This window comes from Acanthaster planci, linkage group LG19, assembly GCF_054643075.1.
Source record: "Acanthaster planci isolate LZ-2023a linkage group LG19, COTS_SCS, whole genome shotgun sequence".
NCBI classification, from domain to species: domain Eukaryota; kingdom Metazoa; phylum Echinodermata; class Asteroidea; order Valvatida; family Acanthasteridae; genus Acanthaster; species Acanthaster planci.
In genome coordinates, this window is record NC_141795.1 from 2,801,664 (window position 1) to 2,825,310 (window position 23,647).

General features: G+C 40.3%; 1 protein-coding gene across 1 annotated transcript; it reads left to right on the forward strand.

Annotated features, from left to right (window-relative positions):
• Positions 1-7,871: 7,871 nt before the first annotated feature.
• On the forward strand, positions 7,872-23,302 carry LOC110973147 (uncharacterized). The gene is made up of 12 exons (XM_022223717.2): positions 7,872-8,116; positions 9,532-9,754; positions 10,052-10,278; positions 10,890-10,987; positions 11,656-11,789; positions 18,236-18,292; positions 18,788-18,862; positions 19,286-19,405; positions 19,804-19,935; positions 20,230-20,268; positions 20,467-20,558; positions 21,163-23,302. Exons 1-12 carry the CDS (start codon positions 8,013-8,015, stop codon positions 21,266-21,268), a joined length of 1,407 nt encoding a protein of 468 aa, XP_022079409.2. The 5' UTR covers positions 7,872-8,012; the 3' UTR covers positions 21,269-23,302.
• Positions 23,303-23,647: the final 345 nt, after the last annotated feature.

Here is a 23,647-nt window from a genome sequence, read left to right on the forward strand (position 1 = left end):
TTCAGCGGGGAAGGGCAGGCCAGCCGAACACGGACAATTACCACGGGTTAATCATTGCCGGAGTGTCAACACTCGGCGTGGGCCAGTAAGGACACTATGATAATACAGCTCACGCAAGCTAAACCAGCTCTGTTTGATTGTGGGAAGATACCAGTGAAAAATTACAGTCTTCACCTGCATAGATGTTGCCAATACTAGCAAAAGTGGCAAGGGACGCCCTTCAATTTCCTTGTTTAGTTGGCTGTTTTTTTTAACGTGTCTTATCAAAGTTCAGTCACTGGCGGTCGTTACATTAGACTACATGTTCTACGATCAGGAATCATTCGTACCCAAGCAGACAGATGAAATCCAGAAACGCGAAAGCCACCAAGTTTGTAGCATCCTTAAACTTGTAGGTTATGCACAAGGTTATGGGATACTCTCCCTAACAACAGTACTGGGGACAGCAGGCCTGGGAAAGATTGAATGTTATCACCATGTAGGTTTTATGCAGTCTTTAAAAACATCAGTGTTACAAAAATAGAACTGAAAATATCACACTAAAATTACTAGGTGACTTTGTCAGTGCAGGGGCTGATCGAGAAATTTTTCCATACGGGGTTCAGGCCCTTCAAATATTTTTATGTCTGATTTGGGGAAAAGGCAGACATATAAAAAACGCATTAAGTAATGCATTACTGATGCACTTACCTCTAGTTACGAAGTAGGATGTCATCTTTTAATTTTTTTCTATACTAATTTGTTATTTCTATTTCATTTTTAATTTTTTGTTTGGTGTTCGAGAGGAAAAGTGGACCCCAAGTCCCCGATTGAGCTTGCAGTGTCATATCCAAGGCCCATATTTTTCAATATTGTGCCAGGGGAGAACTTCTCGAGTGTAAATCGAGTCTTTGAAACAAGGTTTGCATTATTTTTGGAAAGTTATAGCGAGATATCTCCATACTCGACCACTAGCTACTTTTCAACCACCAGCAACTCTTAAACGCCAGCTACTCTTAAACCGCCAGCCACTCTTAAACCACCAGCTACTCCTAAACCTGAGTGTCCCCTGACGACGGACTGAGCACGCAGTCTGAAACGAGTATACTCCCGGTTCTTTTCAGAACCGCCCATACTCATAAGAGATATATTCCTTTGCATGGTGCTACCGCAAGCCTTTCCACCTATGCTGTCTTTCGCCATGAATAGCCTGAAATTCCATCTTACTCCTAAACAACAAGCTACTCTTAAACCACCAGCTACACCTAAACCACCAGCTACACTCAATCCACCAGCTACTCTTAAATCACCAGGTACTCTTAATCCATCAGGTACTCTTAATCCATCAGGTACTCTTAAACCGCCAGCTATTCTTAAACCGCCAGCTACTCTTAAACCACCAGCCAATCTTAAACCACTAGCTACTCTTAAACCACCAGCCAATCTTAAACCACTAGCTACTCTTAAACCGCCAGCTACTCTTAAACCACCAGCCAATCTTAAACCACTAGCTACTCTTAAACCGCCAGCTACTCTTAAACCACCAGCCAATCTTAAACCATCAGCTACTCGTAAACCGCCAGCAACTTATAAACCACCAGCTACTCATAAACCACCAGCTAGGTCTACTTTAAAACCACCAGCTACTTATAAACCACCGCTAGGTCTACTTTAAAACCACCAGCTACTTATAAACCACCAGCTATTTTTAAACCGCCATCTACTTATAAACCACCAGCTAGGCCTATTTTAAAACCACCAGCTACTTATAAACCACCAGCTAGGCCTACTTTCAAACCACCAGCTACTTATAAACCACCAGCTAGGCCTACTTTCAAACCGCCATTTACTTATAAACCACCAGCTAGGTCTACTTTCAAACCACCAGCTACTTATAAACCACCAGCTAGGTCTACTTTAAAACCACCAGCTACTTATAAACCACCAGCTAGGCCTACTTTCAAACCACCAGCTACTTATAAACCACCAGCTAGGCCTACTTTCAAACCACCAGCTACTTATAAACCACCAGCTAGGCCTACTTTAAAACCACCAGCTACTTATAAACTACCAGCTATTTTTAAACCGCCATCTACTTATAAAACTACCAGCTACTTTAAAACCACCAGCTACTTATAAACCACCAGTTACTCTTAAGCCGCCAGCTACTCTTAAACTGCCAGCTATACATTTAAACCGCCAGCTACTTTTAAACCGTCAGTTACTTATAAACCACCAGCTACTCATAAACCAAACCACCAGCTACTTATAACCCGCCAGCTATTTTTAAACCACCATCTACTCGTTCTAAACCACAGGTTACATTCGAGTTCAACATGAAACCTTTTATATTCTTTAAGCATGAGCTATAAGTTCTACAAAAAAGTTGAGCATAAACTGTAATCGTGCGTCTTTAATATTGGAATAGGTGTTTCAATAACTCAGCATGCTCTAGAAGATCCATGCACATGGGCGGCCCGGCAGAAATGACTCATGCATGTCATATCGTCGATTTGGTTTGAAGTTCATTGTGTAGTGTGCGCGATGTCACCTGCTCATCGTCTGCACTGGAGTGTTGTCGTAGTGACTGATCTTATAATAGGTCTCGCACAACCAAATGCTTAATAATAGAGTCAGGCATATAGCTATTCAATATTGGTAAAAAAAAAATACCATTTAATAGAGGAAGGCAATCTAATCATGGAAAGTATTACCCCATTTTGATCAATTTTAATATTAACAAACTTAATTGTTTGTATGATGTAATTACCATTTAATGACTGCTTGAAGGCGTCTAGGGGAAATGCCATTTCAGTGTTGCCAAGTAATGAATGGAAGATTATCGGGGGGTGTCATCCCGCATGAAGCATGTGCATATCCCGCTGTGCCCCAACTCTGAATTTGAATAAGACATAAAAGGAAGAAAACATGAATTTTGATTTAAAAATAATATATGACTAAACTCAATGCGTCACCTCCATCTAAAAGAACCTTCGACCGAACCTTATGATTAAGCTTTAACTGGTTTCGTACAACAATATTTAAATTTCCTTTATAGTTCATATGGGAACCATTTTTCGCGGAGATCTTCACACGTTGTCTCGATGGTGTCAGCCACTACTCCTGCAACATGAAACCCTAATTCCCTCGTTGTTTACCACTGCGAAATGTCACGCCACAGTGAACCAGACGATCGGATTATTGCACAATATAATTAATGATAAGAGCTATATTCTATGATGATGTGGCCGAAGTTTCTCCCTGTCAGTAAATTGATAGAATACAAAAAAATTGATCAAAGTGAAGGAGTTGATTGCGGAATGAAATTGCAGAAGTTGCCCAACCTGGTGCTTTCAATCATTTTGACGTTACACTTGTCCTTATACGTATAAACGTTATTACGCCTTGTAGATTCGTTCGCTTTCCTTCTTTTGTCTCCACTCCTGCAGTTCGGGGGTTACCATTTGGGTTTTTTTTTTTTTGCACAGTCCGGCTGCCCCTGCGTCACTCCACATCGATGATGTACTTTGAACCCTTTCGACGCTAGCTTTTTTTATGTGATTTCCTCTCAACTCATCAAACCAGCCTGCGTTAATTTAAAATAATACATGGCTCTGTGTACACTGTGTCCTTCCTCGTGACTGGAACCCCGACTGGCCAGGCCAGACTAACGCGGTCATTTATGTGTTACTGTGTGCTACTTTTGTTTCTGTATGAATTTAGCCCCTGTCTGCTTTTGCCTTAAAAATGAGGCCTGACGTTGTTTCCTCATTCATGTAAGGGACCCGACATGTTTTAAGATGGGTTGAAAAGATTATATTTCACCAATCTGTCGCGATATCGAGAGTGCCGGAGATGAACAGTTTGCTTAATTTACTTGAGGGGTTTCGCAAATGTAACATTTACGTGCAGCACCATGTCCTCCTTTTACTGAATTAAAATTTGATTAGTTCCATCCAGGTAAAATTACTTAGGGTTAAATGAATTTAACACAGTTCATATTTTTCTAATCATGTATGGATTGATACGTTTTATTGGTTTACCGGTAATTTAATATTCAACATGCAATACACAAACAGATTCTTCAACTTTGTCCAAAGATACTGTTGAACATAATTTGTGGAATTAGGTTTTCGAAGTCCTATCACATTTCATTTTCAGTCTCATTCATTATTAAAACATTATTCGATTCGCGAATTTTTGGATGAAACTATAAAGTCCTTTCATCGAGGTATTCACGTGTTTCTCTCGGCTTGAAGAAATACTACTTTTATTCTTTATCTAACAAATTAATTTTTATCGACAGGCAGTTTTCAAACGGATACGATACACTTTATAATTAAAGTTGTCGGAGCTTTTGGAAACCATGGCCTCCAGCACGCACGTAATACGTGCATTTCTGTTATTGATGGGGTCCCTTGATAACGACTAAATTGAGTATTTGTTACCACTGAATATCCCATCCGAGACAAAAGACTTGTACTTTGGCGGGTTGGTAAGGGACGCAACAGCACTCTACTCCGCGAAAAGCGTAGGGTACGAAAGTGATATCTAACCGCAGAGGGTTGTTTTCAATGGTAGGAGAGAGGGCATGCGAGTCTTGTTGAGGGGCGTCGTGGCGAGTCTGAAAGACTGACCCTTTACCCCATTGAAGATTCGGCGTCATTCAGCATCTGCTGGCTCGCACGCCTCTTCAGGAGGATGAGAATTGCTACGTGCGACCCCGCCTGAAAAAAATGTTGTATTCTCCAAAAAATCCATCCAAGTTGTCGAAGCTGCATTCTTTAAAATAATACGTTTACTGTCTTGCTATCACTTGGTAAACATGTTTAGAAAGCCACCGGTTATTTATATCCACCCAGTCACTCTACATCAGAGTTCAGTTGCTGAACACTATCCACGGGTGTTCTAAACAGATTTAGAACCTAAACAATTTTACAAATTGATAATAAGAAATTATTTAATGAGTAAATGCGTTTTTTTATCAGTGTGATTACTAAGAGACATTTGTTCATGATTTTCCGTTTTTTGTCTCGTTCTTAAGATTGATTTTCCTTTCTAAGGCCAGATGCTGAATTCATGTGCACAGTTTCAATATTTCTTCACAAATAATTCGTTTCCCACTGAAAATGGTTACAGCGTGATTCTTACCCCATCTTTGCCTTAACCGTCGTTCGAGTTGGCAACACCCACTCTCTCGTCGAATCACCCCCGCAACCATCAGGCAAACAGTGCAAATGCTGGTTTGTGTTCCGGTTGTCTTGGAAACACCGTCTTGCGTTGTCAAGACAGCACTGCTGAGGCAGCAGGTTGATCATTGGTGCTCAGATTTGCTGGCACTGCACTTTCCCCGCCCGGCGACCATTTTCCCTCGCAGCATTGTCGCCATGACAACAGTCAAAGGTTTTGGGAACTCACATTCTCAAAACTAACGAATACGATTCATCAACCGGATTTCAATACGTTATTTGGCCACATTATTTTTCCAACCTTTAATGTGTAACTGTAAGTAAATCCAAATTTAGCGTAAACTGTTGCAGCGCAAGCAATTGACTGCTCAATTCTCTTATCTGCATGGGGACAAAATTTAATCAAATTGACAAGTTTAATCACTAATATCCGCTAAAGGATCTTCAATAAATTGCACCTGTGGCCCACGTCAACTCAAAATGTTTAGAACCTTGTCTACGGGGGTGCCCAGTGAAGTATCTACTCCTTTTTGGTTCAATTCTGAAAAGGGATCACGCTGAAAAAAATGCAGTTTCACTGCAAAATTCGCTGTCACTTTGATTGGGTTCCCCATAAATACTCGCAAATTACAAGCAGCCATGAAATAGAATGTTAGTTGGTAAGCGTTATTCCTTAATCTCATTTCTGGAGTCTGTATTTCGTACAAAACCAAAATTACAATTTTGTAAATGGTTTCTGGAAAAACTATTTACATGACAATTTGTCACTGACTAATTGTGCATTTTGAAAACATGATTTCATGGTTTCTTTCTGTAAAAATTAAAATCATTTAAGGATGTAGAGAATGCAATTCATATCGCCACAAAATATCTATTCGAAGAGTAAAATCCAGGTTTCGAGTATATGGCATGTAAAGTTGGTCTCTTTTGCAACGATCATTTCCCCGAGACTTGACTTTCCTTTGACTAAAAGCTGCCTCGTGGCAGATTAGATCTTAAATGACACAAAACCACCAAACCATATTTATGGGAATCAATGAAAATTGTTAATTTTTAAACAAACACATTTGTCTGTTCGTGAAAACGCTGGATTTCGTGTGCATTTTGTCATTTCGTGAAAACGATCCTCATGTGCGAGTGCCAGTCTCTTCGTGAAAACGGTAAAACTGATTTTGCCCACGGTTTTGCCCTTTAATGGTAACCTCCATGTCTATGGAGGACTATTTTCTCTCTTTCGTGAAAACAGCAAATGCGGATTAAGTTGCATTTTGCCCGTCGAGATCATCGTGACTTGGCTGATTTGAATAGATTTTGTAAAAATGATTACACCACGAGTTAGCCTTGCTGATTTTGCTAAAAAACAGAAATTTGAAAAAAATCACGAGGTGGGGCACTTTTCTTTCTTCGTGAAAGCGCTGACGAAATGCGTGCTTAAATGCCGCGTTTCATCTTTTGCTATAAAATCTATCATACTGAAAAATATAGTTCCTTGATTATTTTGTATTATACAGCAAAAGTAATTTCATAAGGATGATTTAGCCGAGTGTATTTTGGTAATAAAGGCGCCGTTTTTCCTGCACAAATCGGCCATATGGCAAAGTACAAGACAGGTTCAAAGTGCTACATATTCAATAAATTAATGACAGTGTTTGTTTACCGAACAACCCAGGCGAAGGTCCTCACGTTAACTCGAAATAATCAAGTTTCGATTTGAGTGGCGACGGGCACACGACTTGGGTTAATGTTTAATTCATCTGTAGACTTTAGGATACGGTTGCCATGGAAATCTAAGATGGGTGGATAGGCGGAGCAGGAAACAAGTAAGAGAAGCAAATGGCTCGGCTCTGTGTATGGGATATTTTTTCAGTTTCCAAAAGGCCTGCCACAGTGGGTAAACACATATTGCCGATAATTCCTATTGAAATTGCAGCTGCTCATGTCGTTGGGAATTATGATGAAGACAGTGGTGAATCAGTCAGAATTACTGGGCCACAAATCAAATATTAACTTTAAACCAAGTGATATAGGAGTTTCATTTCCCCGAAGTATGATACCACACCCGAATGTCATATCTGCCCAATGTTGGTATTAGGCCTATATACTTGGCGTCGGGCAGTTAAGGGAACTTGACCCTTGAACTTTATAAACTAATGCGTAATCCATTCCAAGTCATGCAAAAGAGTGTGTGTGCAAAATTTGTCATTTAAATAAATGTTGCAAGGAACTCCTAGGCTCTGACAATTTAAATCAACATTAAAAGAAAAAGCCCCATTCATCTTGTAAACTGAACTAAATATGCAGGACATTGCATTCAGATTACAGCTGTTGAAAATTAACCATTTCCATTGTCTATTTAAAACAAATCAAGTGATTGTGGTAGCGAAAAAAATAATAGTTTTGTTAGGGGGGATACCAAAAGCCTTCGACCTTCTTGCTTTCATTTCATGGTGTTGTTTTCTTAGGGTTTGGGGCTAATATTTGATAATTTTTTTTTGATAATTAATATACCAATTACTTTCTTTGTTTAAATATAATAACAATAAAAATCGGCCGGGGGTGAGACAAGTTACCCCCACCCCCCCGCAGGATACGTCACTGTCCCATCTTCTTCTTAGGATTTCATACGCCCCCGGCCAGAGGATTAAATCACAAGCATTCGCCACTTCTTCGTTAGACAAGAGCCTTACAAGGCACAAACGGCAGAGGGCGCTCACATACAATGGCGCCGCCCAGTAAATGTCAACAGAGATTGGAACTTAGGGGATTTTTATCCGTGAGAAACTTTCTTTTCTGAGAGAAACGTGGTGTATTAGATAATTAAACAGGTTCATTAATTTTCCAGAGATGTCTAGGATTAAACTTGAAGGCAGAGATGTGTACCCTGCGAAGAGTGAGGGGGGTATTGTTGACGTTTTCTGCGATAAACCATTCCTTTTAGCAAAAGCAAGGTGAGTGACTATTGCCAGAACTTAGGGCCTACCTCCAGATCTTTAAAATTCTTTAAAAGAGAGAGACATGCATAGCTCACATAGGGCCTAAACAAAGTTTCACTTAAACTTTCAGTTACATTTAGTATGCCATCTTACTCTAGCATCATAAATATTTGCGCTGCTGAGGAGGATTGATGTAAGTTATCATGGTTATTGTGAGGAAAAGGCGGGTTTTCTACAATTAGCAACCTAGCAGAAAGTTTACACCATAAGTAATGAACATACCGGTGCAATTTCAGCTCATAAAATCAAGCGGATGTCTAGTTATGCCCCCGGATATCCTGGATAAACTTTTCAAAAGAAATCCTTATGAATCGGGACAGGGCCCAGTATACAACGAAGGAGTATTCGTCGGGTCCTGTTTATAGGTCTAGGATGCGGCATGATGCGAGAAGGCCAATTCATTTGCAGGGGACTGGAAAGGAAAGAAAGTACAGGAACTGTGTCGCAATTGGTCAAGCTTTCATGCTGCTAACAACAATTGAGAGCGTACATGCTGCCGATCTTCTGTGGCATGGATGGGCAAAATACTTGCGAGTTTCACCATTTTAATTAGATATAATGTAGGCCTAGGCCTACATGTAGCTTTAATTTAAATTGGCCTACTTGTGTCTATACCAATGTCCAATCTTAACTTTGTTTTACTCCCAAGAAAAAAATGATGGTTGGTTTCCTCTAGTATTCTTCAAAAAAATGTCCTCCTAACCGTGATGGTTAATCCTGTGTTGTTCCATTTGAAATATCCTTCTAGCCATAGTATTTAGTTCCCAAAATATTCTGTCGAAAAAATATCCTCCAAGCCATGATGATTTGTGTATAGATTTAAAGACAACAAATCAAACTCTCTGTCTCTTTCCCCCCCCCAAAAAAAATCTCCTCATAGGTCTTTTTAAGTTAATATAACAAGCTAAAATGGGCTTGCTTTCCTGTTTGCTGACATCTTGTGCCACTTAAACCAAAGATCTTAAAGTGCCGCGTAGCGGCGCAAGATGGAGAACTTCACTGTGAATACATGTAAAACATTGTAATCGCATGGGCGCCATTTCAGCAAGCGATACGCCTGCGCAATGTACATTAATGCACTAGGTACAGGCACCACAGCAAACACGTGCACCTGGTGAGCCTTGCTCAAATGGCGCCCATGGTGAATACACCTTTTGGACAGAGTTATCCATCTTGCGCCTTTGGCGCTATACGATCTTTAGTTTAAACCTCTGACATTCTGTGTTAGTAGTATACATCGTTTGAGAAGGAGCTTATGTCCACTCTTTAACACATGTACAACGGGTTTTGGAGTGCTCTAGTCTAGAAATTATATGAAAATTATCAGAGAATCGTAAATATATCTGTTCATTTTGCCCTCTGGGTGATAGGTGGGTTGGGGACGAGGAGGTGTCAGTCTGCATTGGCTGCGACAACAAATTCAATCAGCTGCGACGGAAGCACCACTGCCGGCAATGCGGACGGGTCCTGTGTGCCAAGTGCTGCAAGGAGAAGGTTCCCCTTCCCCATCTGGGCTTGGAGGAGCCGGAAAGGGTGTGCGACCTGTGCCTGCCGATTACAGAACTCATCACCAAAGCCCGCTCCAAGATGACGGTGGGTGTCAGTTGTTGGTTCCTAATCGGAATCCAGAAATTTTTGGACTCAAACACCACAAAGTGAGGCGTAAGTCAGCAATGGTACTTTTGAGTGATTTGCTTCGAAAGGAATCTTGAACAGTTTACGTGTACATCAACAGCAACCCTCACATTTGTTCACCCATTTAATGCCATTATGTGGCTGAGTTACTCACACTGAATGCCGTTAACCTGGCGCAAATCATCTCAGTTTCAGCAGACGGTTGTTGGAATTGACTTCCCTTTAAATTGTTTTTTTTTTTCATCTCCTTTTCAGGCATTTCAGATAGAAGCGGCGAATGGAATCTCCAAAGGCGTCCAAGATCCACAGACCATCATCCCGATGGTAGAGTTGGGCGGTCTGCAGACCTTGATCTACCTGACAAGGGTCAACTCCAGCGACCAAGTCAAGAGGGCCTGTGCCTCGGGCCTGCACACACTGGCCACACATCAGCCATTACTGCCAGTGTTGGCTGAGGCGGGGGCCATCCGGGCTCTCTGCAGGTGAGTCACCACTTAAATGTATATTGTGGGGGATTCACAATGCAGCACGCCACCAAGAGGTTGCCAGAGGGAGGCCACAGTTTGACAAAAACGCGACCAACTTGCCGCAATTAGCATCAGCGTGAATGTCAGTGGACAGCTTCAAGAGATTTTTTGATTGCTTGGGGCATCTTTGCCTCTCGAGAAACCATAACCTTGATCAATCAACAGTGATACTCAATCCTTTCAAATCTTCATCACAAAGAAAGAAAGATTGGGAACCTCTCTGCACAGCGCAACTGACTAATAGAACTTAATTTACCATTTTCCCACAATACATTGCAAAAAAGGGCCTCCCCATGGCAACCTCTTGGGGGCGCACTGAATTGTGAATCACCCTTTATTGTCTGGTTTGCGTGCCTGTGCACATATCCGGAGAACACATAATCATAAGGCCACAGAAAAAAATAGTTGCGTTTCCGGTGTACCACTGGATGTGTTCCTCAGAAAGTCGTTTTGCACCTCACTGGTTAACATCTTGCATATACATATATTGATCTGTAGGATAATCACTTTGTAAGAACCTAACAGATAATCCTTATTTCCCTGTTTTTTCCGTCTTCGTCTTCCAGCGTTTTGACCAACGTCTTGGAATCACAAGAGAGATTGATCGTCGATGGACTCAGTGCCTTGATGTTATTCTGCAAAAATTCTGACCTTAAAGCCCGAGGTAATGATCGGTAAAACTCAAAAGTGGCTGACCTAGAATGGATGCGTGACCTGAATCTGTGACGTGTCTTTGTGTGCCTGAGTTTTTTATTATTCACTGTGACCAATGTTATTACTGTGTTAGGGGGTTCTGGGGTTTCATCTTGGATTGCAGTATCTACCCTTCCGTTCTCAGCCACAACTAAAAACTGCCTGTCCTGTCCTAGGAATATTTCTGAAACGGACACCCCTGGGTGACGTCTAAGCCATGTTTCCGCTGCACTCAGTATCTTGGAAGGAAATGTGGAGATTTGTTCACTAGTGTTAAAGATTTGCTTCAAGAAAAACGGGGCTTATAAATTTTTAACAGGTAATCTGTTTTTCCTGTCCTCAAGACAGGTGGACAGGTGGTTTGATAGAACTGGGGAGGAGGTTATGAACTCTAGCAGTCCCCTTGACAATTTATGGTTGCGCCCTCATTCACATCATCTTAGGCATGAACTTCAGGGTTAACTCTTTGACCACCAAAAACTGACAGAATAAGGCTATTAGTGAAGATGTGAAATAAGTTGAGAAATTGATTTGGGCAAAGTAGTGCTATTTTCTTCTTGGAATGTGAATTCTAACTGCAATCCTTTATAAACCATTTTGGAACTGTAGAAGTTTTACTCCTTCGTTCTTTGCCTGCAGCAATCCACGATGGTGCATTGCAGCCAGTACTTCATCTGTGCGGCATGACATCATCCAGCGCCATCGCCCTATTGGCTGTGAAGACACTTAACCTCATCACGGAAGACACAAAAAGCCACCAAGCCATCATTGAGGTTAGATAACACCTAGGCCATAAATTCGGCAGGGGTGGTGGGGGGAGGGGGGATTTGTCCCCACCCACATTTTGGCAAGGGAGGATGGGCCATCTGATCATCTCTCCCTCACTGTTATGGTGGTGAGATTTGAAGTGATTTTGAACAGTGTTGAACTTCACCACAGCTGAAATGTTTGATATATAGCACTCAAAAACAGAGAGCAACAGCACCATTTTGATATAAGAGTTAAGTCATGTAAGGTTAAAAGTAATTATAAAATGTGTACATCTGTACCATGAACAGCGCCCCCTAGTGTTAATAGGCCCGGATTATTCTTTGTACTTTCTTGTATTTCTGAATCAGTTTTTGTTATCAGTGTAAATCAGTGGCTGAGACTAATGCAGTTGCAGTTATTACTCAACTTCACTGACAGATGATAAACCTTGCAAAATACCGACTTTCTTCGTGGTAATATGAGAACCTGTTTAGCTTCATTCCTTTTCCTATTTTATTTCCGTAGAGTATTCTTGGGGGGTGTGATCGGGCGATCCAGGTTAATTTATTGTTTATTTGTTGGTTTCACGATTGAGCCTGATACAAAAATATTGGCTTTACAGAAGTTTGACAATGTCCGGTAGCATAATCAGGGTGATTTTCTGAGGGGGGAGGGGTCCTTGGGGAGGGGCATAGACTTTTGGGGGGGTGGGGCATGTATCCTGTCTTGCCCCTGCAATCATGCCATTGACAATGTGGTCTCTGGAGTGGAATGCTACATGCTTCTGTGTTCTGATAGTCATCAGAGGCGATGGCTGTGACTGCCCTTGCTGCTGTAGTTATTGCGCAAGGCAGCATTGTGTAGGACCCTACACGTAGTGTCAGTAAAATCTTCTTACGTGACTGGTGGAAACCTGGCCTGGCTGTGTGGCCACATCTCCTTTCCAAGACAAGGTGAAATTTTTACCGTGGACAGCAGCGGTACACCTGCACGCATGGCCGAGGAATCCATAGACACCGGACACTGGAAACATTGGAAAGGAAATCCCAGAAAATTGGAGACCCACTTTCCGAAAACCCAGCTCGCAATGGCAGAGCCACACAATTGGGAGTCACGCAGTCACCACACAGACTCCATCCAATCCAAGGTCACTCAATCACAGCACCACATAATGGCAAAGTCGCAATCACCACCCAATAAGGAATTTTTAAAATCAAATTTTAAAGCTTTGTATCAGAAAAAGAAACTCCGTGATATCGATTTTGTCTTGACCCTTGACCTTATACAGTCAGTGAGCCAGTATTGGCCAATCAGAATCAGTATTTGAAATTCGGTCATCTGACCTTGATCAATCACATTCATGTGTCAGTTCATCCTGGTACATGGAGGTGTTGCCCTATTAAAAAGGATATTTTAAGATGACTTATTTCTTTCTGACATTAAAAATCTGTTTCCATTCAAAAACAACACTTCTCATGGACTGTACAAAAATCTGCAAATTTAATGTGAGCGGGCACTCAAGAAAGACTCTAAAATGAAAAAAAAAAGAAGGTTTCATTGACTCACCTCCCAGAAGGTTTATGCATTAAATGTATTGGTTGTATGTCATCCAATCTGTGATGAGAATGTCAAAAGAAATCTAATGGTCACTGTATGGTGTTACATTAATGTGCTACAAGCGCTCGTCCCTCAGGGAGACTGTGTTGAGTCACCTGTTTTAAACTTGATCATTGCTTGCCGTGTTATTTACGCGAACATTGCTGTGGTAATGGATTCTGCATGAAATATCCTTGTCTTCTTGCTTACAAAAATAGTTTCAGTTTCTGTCTGTTTTTTTTTTCCTGTGGATATCTTGTGGCATTAATTAGTTGACTGTACGGCTGTCACCTCAGTTGCCTCAGTCACTGACATCCCATGAACTTGCGTCAACCAGGAAAGAGACGATGGCGATCTGGCCGACCAGTCATTGACCCTGGACGCATGTCACCGTGGGAAGTCAAACACTACTTTCCCCTCTGGCAAAGGTTGAACCCACCCTCTGTGTAATGGAATGATCTTTGAAAAGTCATTTACCCTGGTTTTTTTTTATCTCTACCTCGTCTGACAATGGAACAATCCAAACAGCACTCCCCTTGCCCTGGGCCAACATCATGAGTGGTGAAAATTTCTTGGACAAGTTTTGAACTAGTTCTCCATTCCATACATTGCTAATGTGTTTATGCCCAGGCCACTTTCACCCAGCGATGTTTATGTCTTGTTTTCAAGGGGTTACATCAGCGGAGTCAGGTATTGTTGCGAGTCTTTTGCCTTTATTTTGGATGCATGGTTTCTCAGGCATCTCTTTGCAATTTTATTTTGGGAGGATGTAGAAAACATCTTCCACCTCTGCTTCCTGTATGCGTTCTTGTTGCGGCATCAGAGTTCACTGGACACAAAAAACTTTTGATTTGGGTATTTTCAGTCTTTCCACAAAGTTGAGTACACAAAAAGTGACACGTGGGCCATGAACATATTTACAGAGTCGGTATAAGCCATCCCTTAGAATAGGCCTGATTTTGGTCTGACAGACATTTGTTTGTAATGTAGGCTGCGACGTCTCCTACTGTTTGAGAGTGTTTCGCTGTATTTGAAGTTTTTCAGCTACTGGTTTCATGCAGACACTGAATCGTTTTCATCAATTATGATGACAATTTTAGATCGTAACCAGCAGTTCTTGCTGTGCATAGCTGAGAACACAATAAGAACTTGCGGAGTGATCCTGATTTTAAAAGGAGGGGAAAAGATAGCAGACACCACATGCCTTATTGCCATTGCACTGTCTACATAGAGACTTCCTTTTGCTTAATTTTCTCATAAATTCTATTTTAATTTATTTTTAATTTTTCCAGTAAAAAAAAAAAATGAAGCCAGATAACAAACACTTGGGTCTTTCAAGTCAGCCGGTAAGAATTCATCCAACTAAAGAGTGAAAATCACAAACCTTTTGCCAATGAGAAAATTTTTTAGGATTGAAACTCCGAGTTAGAAACAAACTTGAAAAACAGTGTATAAGAGTAAAAGAAGACCACTTGTGGGATGTTTTAATCCCGTGAGAAGAATGCGGAAAATGGATTCATAAATGAAACTCAACTTACATAAAGTCAGTGCTGTTATGTTTGGGCTTGGTTTTGGTCACAGAAATGCTGTTTGTATCTTATGTTAATTTTATTCCTACATGTACATCAACAAGACAATATAAATAGGTATCATGTCTTGAATGTGTTGTACCGTGGAGGTGAATGACCCCTAAGTCGTTGTCTTCATGGTCATTCACCCTGAGACCTGCTGATACCAATTAACACATCACGTTTACAGTGATGGCTTGCTTATCTTGATTAATATTTCAATCAGTTTGTCGCTGCTTAATATCCTTAGGCCCTGGGGAAAAACTCACAGATTAAATATGAAATTTTTTTTTGTCCTCTTCATGCATTTAGATGTACAAGGTATTTGCCCTACGATTACACATTTACGACATTCTGAAGAATGTATGACTTTCGTCTCGCAAAATTTTTCAAGGCAATGGTTCTTTTCTTTATGGATCAGCAGGGAATTTTTGTCACCAGTGTGAAAGATTTCTTTTAGTTTCATGTGCCAGTTAGAAATTACAGATTAGCTTTTCTACTTCTTTTAACGGCAGGCAAAGTCCTGATATTACGATAACTTGCTTGAAATAAGCATCCAAAGTTTCTTTTTATCCAGTGATTTCTTCATTTTTGAAAAAATTTCCATGTGCCAATAGAATTTGGAAACCGCAACGTCTCAAGCTGTTTGGAAATTCCATGTTCTTTTCTGACCTCCCAGATTCATCCCTGAACTATGGTGTTTTTCACATTGGGGATTGTTATACAATTCCTTGTCCCACTTCACTCTGGGACACGGTGACCAGTTTTCCAACATAAACATACTGGTCGCCATGGTGTGGAGGAAACTGGAACTCAAAGAGTGCTAAACTGTTGTTAAAGGCTCAGATCCAGGGAAAACTTGCGAGGTGCATTTTGAAAGAATGTCAGCATCGTGTGACTTCACTGCATAGCAACCGTGCACCAGCTCTAAATCGGACCGTGCCCATGCTTTCATAAGAATATGTTGATTTTACCTCCCCCTATCTTGCCACTACACGGGATGTCCTAATCATTCAAAAATTTCTCCAGTTTGTTGATGCATAATTCCAGTTCACGGGATTCATGCCATCTTCGAATCTTTGGAGTGCGGCAGCTAATGAAGTACTGCATAGTTGACGTTGTCAACCCAGGAATCAGAGATAAACCTGGAGAAATGCCCGGGGGGCATAGTGTATCATGATCTGACTCCAGGTGGATCTTATTATAAACATGCATTTGATCAACCGACGACAACAATTGTTGAAGGATGTGATACCAGTGTGAAACGACTTCCACTGAAGCTGTACATTTGAATCCTCGCAACCCACCGCTGAGTCAGTCAGAACTGTTGAATATGTTGCGTACGTACACTCACATAATCCATTGGAAGTGTACAGTGTATCCGCAATAGAATGTTGTTCACTCCGTGTTCATGAAATATTGGTGTACATGTACATGAACGTTAATCTAGCTCTGTACATGTATGTATTTATTGTATGCAATTTATAAAAGGCTTGGATTGGATGTAGAAAATGCAGAGGTCCTGGAAATGGATGAATCCAGACTCTTCCATTATTTGATAGGATAGGTAGAATGAGCTGATTAATTCTGATGTAATCTTGCACAGTATGTTACACTCAGTTTGTCACAGAAGGTTTTACATGTAGAATACAAATAACGGATCATACCCTGGTCCCTTGGAAATAGAACAGTCCGTGTTCTTCTTTTCATAACTTGCCATGGAAGAGTTCATTTGCATTTAATAGGGGTGAAAGTCTGACAGTGGAGTTTTATGTCTGTTTTTTCCATATGCTCATTAACTGATGGATATAACTGCTGTGCTTTGAAATGTAGAATGCATTTCTTTGAAGTGTTTTGTGACAAGCCGTAGAATTTTTTGCCGAATGATAATTTGATGGCTAAAACATTAGGAGACTGTACGCGGTTACATGTATTTGTGCAAAGTGGCTGATGCATATTTTGTTTGCTTACAGCCATGCAGTCACAAGACCCAGCAAGAAAGGTTTCTTACCTTGGAAAGGTTGCGTTAACCCGGACGATGGTGCATCAACCTTTTTTCAGAGGCATTTAGGTGGCCGCATACCCGACAAGCCTGAATAATGTAGTATCTGTGAGAAAGTACTGCTGATGCAGTTTTTTTCTGTGTGCTGTAACTAGAAGCAGAACCTTTGAGGGAAAGTTGAGGCTCTCCGTTCAAAGACCTTTTCTAGGTTCAGATGCATAGTAGATGACATCGTAGCAGTGCTACAAGGTCTGTGTTATTACAGAAATCATGTCCATGTATTTTAGGTGAAATATCCAAGTGCGCAGTTTGCTCGGTGTGAAAACTACTTCATTCCTTTTAATCTGATTCATGTTTGGCATGTGGGGACATGATTCTAGGTGAGCGATGTTTGCAGGGAGGATTACATCGAGGAAAAAAACAGAGGGGCAAATAAATGTGTCATATTAAATGACAGAAATACTTTGGGGAAGAAGATTAAGGCTTTAATTATGGTAAGTTACTCTGAATAGTTTCAGTATCCCTCTTAAACATTGAAAGCACAACTTCTTGCTTTCTGTGTATAATTTAACAACAGCGAGCTAATGATACTTAGCTTCTGTGTGCTTTGGTCTCTTGTTTTCCTTTGTCCCTGATTTTGTTTTGTTTTGTTTTGTTTTTTTTCCTATCAATGAATTAATCACTAGCATTGTATTGTAATGTGTAAACAATTTGTGTTAATTACTGTTAGTCCTATATGTTATTTTTATATTTTTGTTTTGTCCCTTTGTAAATTGTCTTTAGTCTGTCCAAAGGTTTTGGGAACGAAAGCCTTCTGCTTCACTTAATACCTAACGTTCCTTAATCACCTTCACAGCTCATATAAACTTAATTATGATGAAATTTGGTGGTGTTAATGTAGACCCAGATGTTGTCAATTTCCTTATTCTGAAACTTGGATTGAGGTGATTAAGTACATGACATTGAAATAAATATTCAAATTCAAATGATATGATATGATATGATATGATATGATATGATATGATATGATATGATATGATGCTCAATTTTGACATAGCTGATACTTTGCAGGAGTTATCAACATCTTCACAAGTGATTCATGTGCATCTGCAATACAGTATCATTGTTACCCATATGTAGATTTTTGCTGGAGTGGCTTCTTTGGAAGTCGTTAAATTGCTTTCAAAGCAGCACCTGCAGGTTTTCTTTCCGTCAATTCAGAGAAGAAAACTCATCTCTCTGTGAGGGACTGGAAACCGATTTGTAAACAGTCTGCCTGTTTGTCTTTTAACGCTTCTTTTAGAGCAACCACGGCGCACTCAGCAAGCTTCTGGCCCTCACAATGTCAACGGATGAACAGGTATGCTCACTATGAGTATGAAAAGGGAATGGGAGCTGGGCACACTACCATCAATCAAACTCAGACAGGGATGGGTTTTTGGATCTTCTCTCAGCCCACTGCGTTTGAGGATACAGAGTTTACCCCTTTATTTCAAGAGTTTGGCTGTCCGTTGACCAGTCTGTTTTAAACTTAGCATGTGTAATGAAAGACATCCATTGTATCATAAGTACATTTTGAAGGTTCTGGCCATCTTTCTTTAGAATTAAAGTCACTCTCACTAAATTTGAAAATTAACTTGGGCGTCATTATTTCCATATGTAGGGTTGTCCAAAACACAAACAGACAAACAAATGAACGATCTAGTGAACAAGTGAGTGGGTGAGCAGGCCAGGAAGCAGACAGATAAAATGACTCTCCGAAAGTGAGTCATTAAATTATTGTAATCCATCATTCTCACAGACTTGCTTCTAACAAACTTACGAGCAGTTTTTATTTCGTGAAATTTCTCGACAGATGCAAGAGGGATCGTTGAAGACACTGGCCAAGCTGTCCATGGGAACAGACTGGCACAGACATAAGATCATACAGGTAAGTCATGCCAAGATGTCCTGACTAGCAAGTGCAAGTGTGCATCTATGCATCCTGATGAGGTAGTTTGAATGATGGCCGGAGAAGATCTCTTGATCCACTTGTAATGACTCGGATCAATGGCTAAGACATGATTTCTTAGGAACAAACATTGGAGGATGATCTGAATGGAGTGATGCCCTCTTTTTCTCCTCTAAATCTCCCTCATTGGACGCCATCTTTGTAGCAAAGTTACAACTGCATGTACAACACAAACAGGTGCATGTGCTTGCAGTTCAAAACTTGCGCGCATGCTGATCCAAATATGTCCGATATACAGCACAGCCGATGCGCATCATGAACATTAAGATAGAAAGGCCGATGCATATGACAATCTATAGGACGTGCTGTCATTTGAGAGACCTATTGGTTTTTTTCATTCAGGAAGATTTTACAAGCGGGAAGATGATCCTGCGCTCTCTCAAGAACAGACCCAGGAACATCCAGGTCTTGTGTAACGTCCTATGTCTGGTCGGCAACCTGGCAACTTGTGAACAAGATCAGGTAGGATCCATGGGCCACAGTGATAGCAATTGGCCACGGGGATCACTGCACAACGCTTGAGAAAGGGCTCGCATGCATTTGAATTCAGTACTGCCCACAAGGACTGCCTTTACCAGTTGGGTTTTATTTGGTTGATTATTTTTACGATAGTTTCTTAACTTTTGCTACTGATGTTGATAGCTATATCAATATTAATGATAGTGGAGGTGCCATCATGTTCTGACCAATCAGATGGTAGGGTAAGGTGTGTCCTTAAAAATGTTGGCATCTCTCGCAGTGCCATCATCCCGAGATTTTTCTGAGAAGTTTACCAATAATGTCAATGCTTGAGTCCTGCAATGCCACTCAATCCCTTACTGACAAAACTGGAGATCTCACCTCCCCTTGGTCCTCCGTAGGCCTCCTTGATGGAGTACATGGACTGCGTTTGCCGCCTGATGGTGGAGTTTAAGGACAAGAATGAGTTGATGCTGCATGCAGCCAGAGCAATCGCCAACTTTGCCAAATGCCAACAGAATGCCTACCGACTCGTGAGTTTGAATTCCCCGTGCATTTTCAAGTACACAGATATGTGGATAAAATTTGGATTCAAGCCATTCATTTTGTTTATAACATCCATGTTGTGTTTTATATACCTCATGAAAATTATTTCATTTTTCGTCCATTCAATTTAGTGTTAAAAGGCTATCACACTCTCGAACTTTCAAAAGGTAGATTGTTTAACTGCTGTTCTAAGCAGTCGTAAGATATTCAAAGTATAGTCATCCATACTGCTACAACTAGGTTAATAATGCTTGGGTCTGTGTCCTGTTCTCAACCTCCAGGGTCAACACACAGCTGACATTGTTGCCATCTGCATGAAAGTGAGTTTGCATATTGACACAGCTTGTTAAGATTAAAAACGTGTTATGTGTTCAAGCAAAGTGAGACGTCTGTCAGGAAGTTTATGTTTAGGAATTTCTTTTTCAAGAAAATTTTTATTTGACGATAAAGGCTTTTCCAAGTCATTCTGCATGTATATTTGTTGAAATCCACGGGATTTGTGTTGTATTTTTTTGCAGTCCAATGTGCCTGAAATTCATTACCATGGATTACGAGCCGTCTTCTATTTACTGAAACACTCCACGGCTATCACGACCATGGACCTGATGAAGTAAGCACATACATTTGGCACAGTCAAACACTACCTACCCTGTAACCCATTTATGGGTAATTCCAGAAATAAGGGGTCACAATTTTTTTTCCTGTCCCTGTCACATCTGCCGAATGATTTTGTAAATTCAGAACACATTTTCTAATTTCCAAGAGTGATGAATTAATGCAAATTACCTGCCAAACAAATAGTAATAGTTTGAAATCAATTCCGGTGATATTTTCATGTCAAATGACAAAGGTCAGATGTAACAATGACACAAAAATGGCGCACTTTTGGACCCCTAGTTTCTGGAATTACCCAGATCCAACCTCGCTGTTGGCTGTGCAGTTATGTCTCAGTGCCACTGTGTCTCAGTATCACCTGTAATGCACGTGCATCATTTTCTTGCACCTGCGAGATAGCAAACATGAATGTAGCAGTGTTGTAGTCGACCATCGCAAGCCCCGACAAGACCATCACAAGACCTCCAGTCTGGATTCAAGTCGCACGCTCGTCAAATGAACTGTGACAAAAGCATTCCTTTGTCATTGTTCACCCTGTTACTTGTGACTGGTACTCTTCTTCAACACTTGTTTGGTTTTTCCTGCTTGCTTTTCCACAGGGATGGGGCAACAGAGGTCTTCACTGCCCTCGCCAGCACGCCGGGCGCCATTGAGAATATCCAGCAGAATCTACTGCATCACGTTCTGGAGATTGCCGGTCCATGAAGAGAAATGTCCACTCAGTGGTATTCTCGAGACACCACCATCCCCAGTGTCATTGAGAGGGATCCCTCCACAAAGTGTCCATCGCACCACGAAGTGATGCACACCGTAGATTCATTGCTTCACAAAGTTACATTTACATGCATATAATTTGTTCACAAGATGTATCAGCACACTGTGTGGCTACTGTGAGCAGTATGTCGCTTGGTGGTGCGACCGATGAAGTGTAAAAAACATCTGACAAGATTTGGTTGTTTGACTGTTGGATGCAACTTGGCCACTTAAACTTTAAGAAAAAAGTTGGAACAAATGAGCCACATTCTGAGTGATTGCAGTTAAAGTTTGAATAAATAAAGGAAAACAAGTTGTAGAAAATCTTTATGCCGAACATTTTTACAGACCAACTGGTGCTGCATTGAATGCTGCCCTCACTTGACCACTGCTGCCAAACTGTCTTGGAACGGGAACAAGACAGCGTCAGACTTACATGATAGTTATGTAGCAAAAAATGACTTTTTAGGTTGTTTATAATTTGGTTACTGGACATTTCCAATTTTGCCAATCATAACATCAATTTTACAAGCTGATCCAACTGTTGAAATGAGATTTCAACCAACTGCTCAAAATAAGGTTCACTGATGTGACCTTTCGACACGACAACTCTGTGTGTTTATCAAACTGGTGGTGCGATTGATCCTGGCTGTCACATGACCTTGTTGGCTTTTGATCATGTAGCAGAATAATGAACCGGTACACTGGCGGACCAACTGCATTTTTTAATCTACTTAAATTTCCAAACATTCACTTTCCAGTGTTTTCACATTTTTGCAATTGATTTTTTTTTACACTGAATTCATTTTATTCTCTGCTAAAATTTTAATGCCGATCATCTTTGATAAAACCGTCCCTGTGATCAAAGCTGCATCTTTCTGTAAACCGTTTTGTCCACTGTTGTGTTTGTAGCTACTGCCTATCTGTATCTATGCATGAAACTGTTTGTTCAGACTTCAAGCAAAGGGAGGTTTTGAATGAAACACTACTGGATGCTTCATTTTAGGTAACTCGATTTGATTTTTGGCTTTTCGGCAAGTTGCAGAAAAGCTGTCATTCCTGTCAGGATTTTTTATTTTGTCTTATCTTTCTCTCAGAAATCTCATAGTCCTTGTACATGCAGAATTTCCACTGATTTGAAATATTCAATCTTTTAAAAAATTTTCCAGTGATTTGTGGGGAAAACAATCCCAGGGTACAATTTTCTGAGACTGCTGGAAATCACCAATGTATCTCTGTTTCTGCCGGTTATTTTGCAACGTAAATATTCATCACCTGAAAATAGCATGTGTTGCCAAAACTCTATACACTGTAGTTAGACTTTCTTATTTACTTGTCCATGTATGAAATATACATGAGTAAAATTGATATTTCTAGAGTTCAATCGCTTTGATAAAATCAGAGTGATTTTTAAAAAAAATCTTTAATGCTCATAATGGTATATATATTTTTGTAATTCAAGAGTCTTGATGGACAGTGAAAAAAATGCCTTGTCAATTTTTGAATCAGCATTTATGTATAAAGACATAAAAAAATGAAGAACATGGAATACCAACTTCAGCTTTGATGCTGACACTGTTTTCACTTTGGAAATGTTTATAGATAGACGTTGAAGTGTCACGTGTTTTCCTTGCCGGTCAAATTGATTTGTTTCTTTCAGCTGGTGTGACTGCTGTTTGTTTATAAAGAATGTTTTTAAAAAGTTGTTGATTATTGTCTATTTTTGTTACTGGAATTGACTGTTTAAAGTTTAAAGTCTGATGTTAAAATGCATCGTGGTATTGGCATTTCCATTGTTTTGAAGTCTTGATATTTCTGCAGAATTTAAAGAATACTTTAGGAATTTACACATTGGATTTATTTTGCCTTTGCGTTAATTTCTACTGTTGAAAATAGAGAAATTCTTCACCAGTCAGCTAAACTGCCTTGTATATTTCTGATTCTGGTAAGCAATAAAACAGTGTATGCTTTCATCTTGTGGTTAAATTTCTCTGTATCTACTCAATGTTCTCTTCAGTCCATTTCGTTTTCGTCAAAATGTGCTGCAGTGAAATTCCATTGATTTGTGCTTCAGAACGAGGATGTAACAATTGTCATAATCACACCTGAAGTGAGACAGAGAATGTAAAGAGGATATCCTCACTTCTCAATTTTATTTGTCATTTGCAAGATCGAAGAAACTGGTATAAATTAAATTTCCAACCTTCTCCCTCGAAAAAAAAAAGATGGTACTTTCAAATTCTGAAACGAATAAGTCAACATGTTTTCGGGGCAACTTACACTACTGCTTTGCATAAATACCTCGGTTTTCTTGTCGACAGATGTTGCATC

Coding starts and splice junctions, on each gene's coding strand:
- LOC110973147 (XM_022223717.2), top strand. CDS start 8,013: ATGTCTAGGATTAAACTTGAAGGCAGAGATGTGTACCCTGCGAAGAGT. Junction 8,117..9,531: donor TTCCTTTTAGCAAAAGCAAG/GTGAGTGACTAT, acceptor TCTGGGTGATAG/GTGGGTTGGGGACGAGGAGG. Junction 18,293..18,787: donor CAATGTCAACGGATGAACAG/GTATGCTCACTA, acceptor ATTTCTCGACAG/ATGCAAGAGGGATCGTTGAA.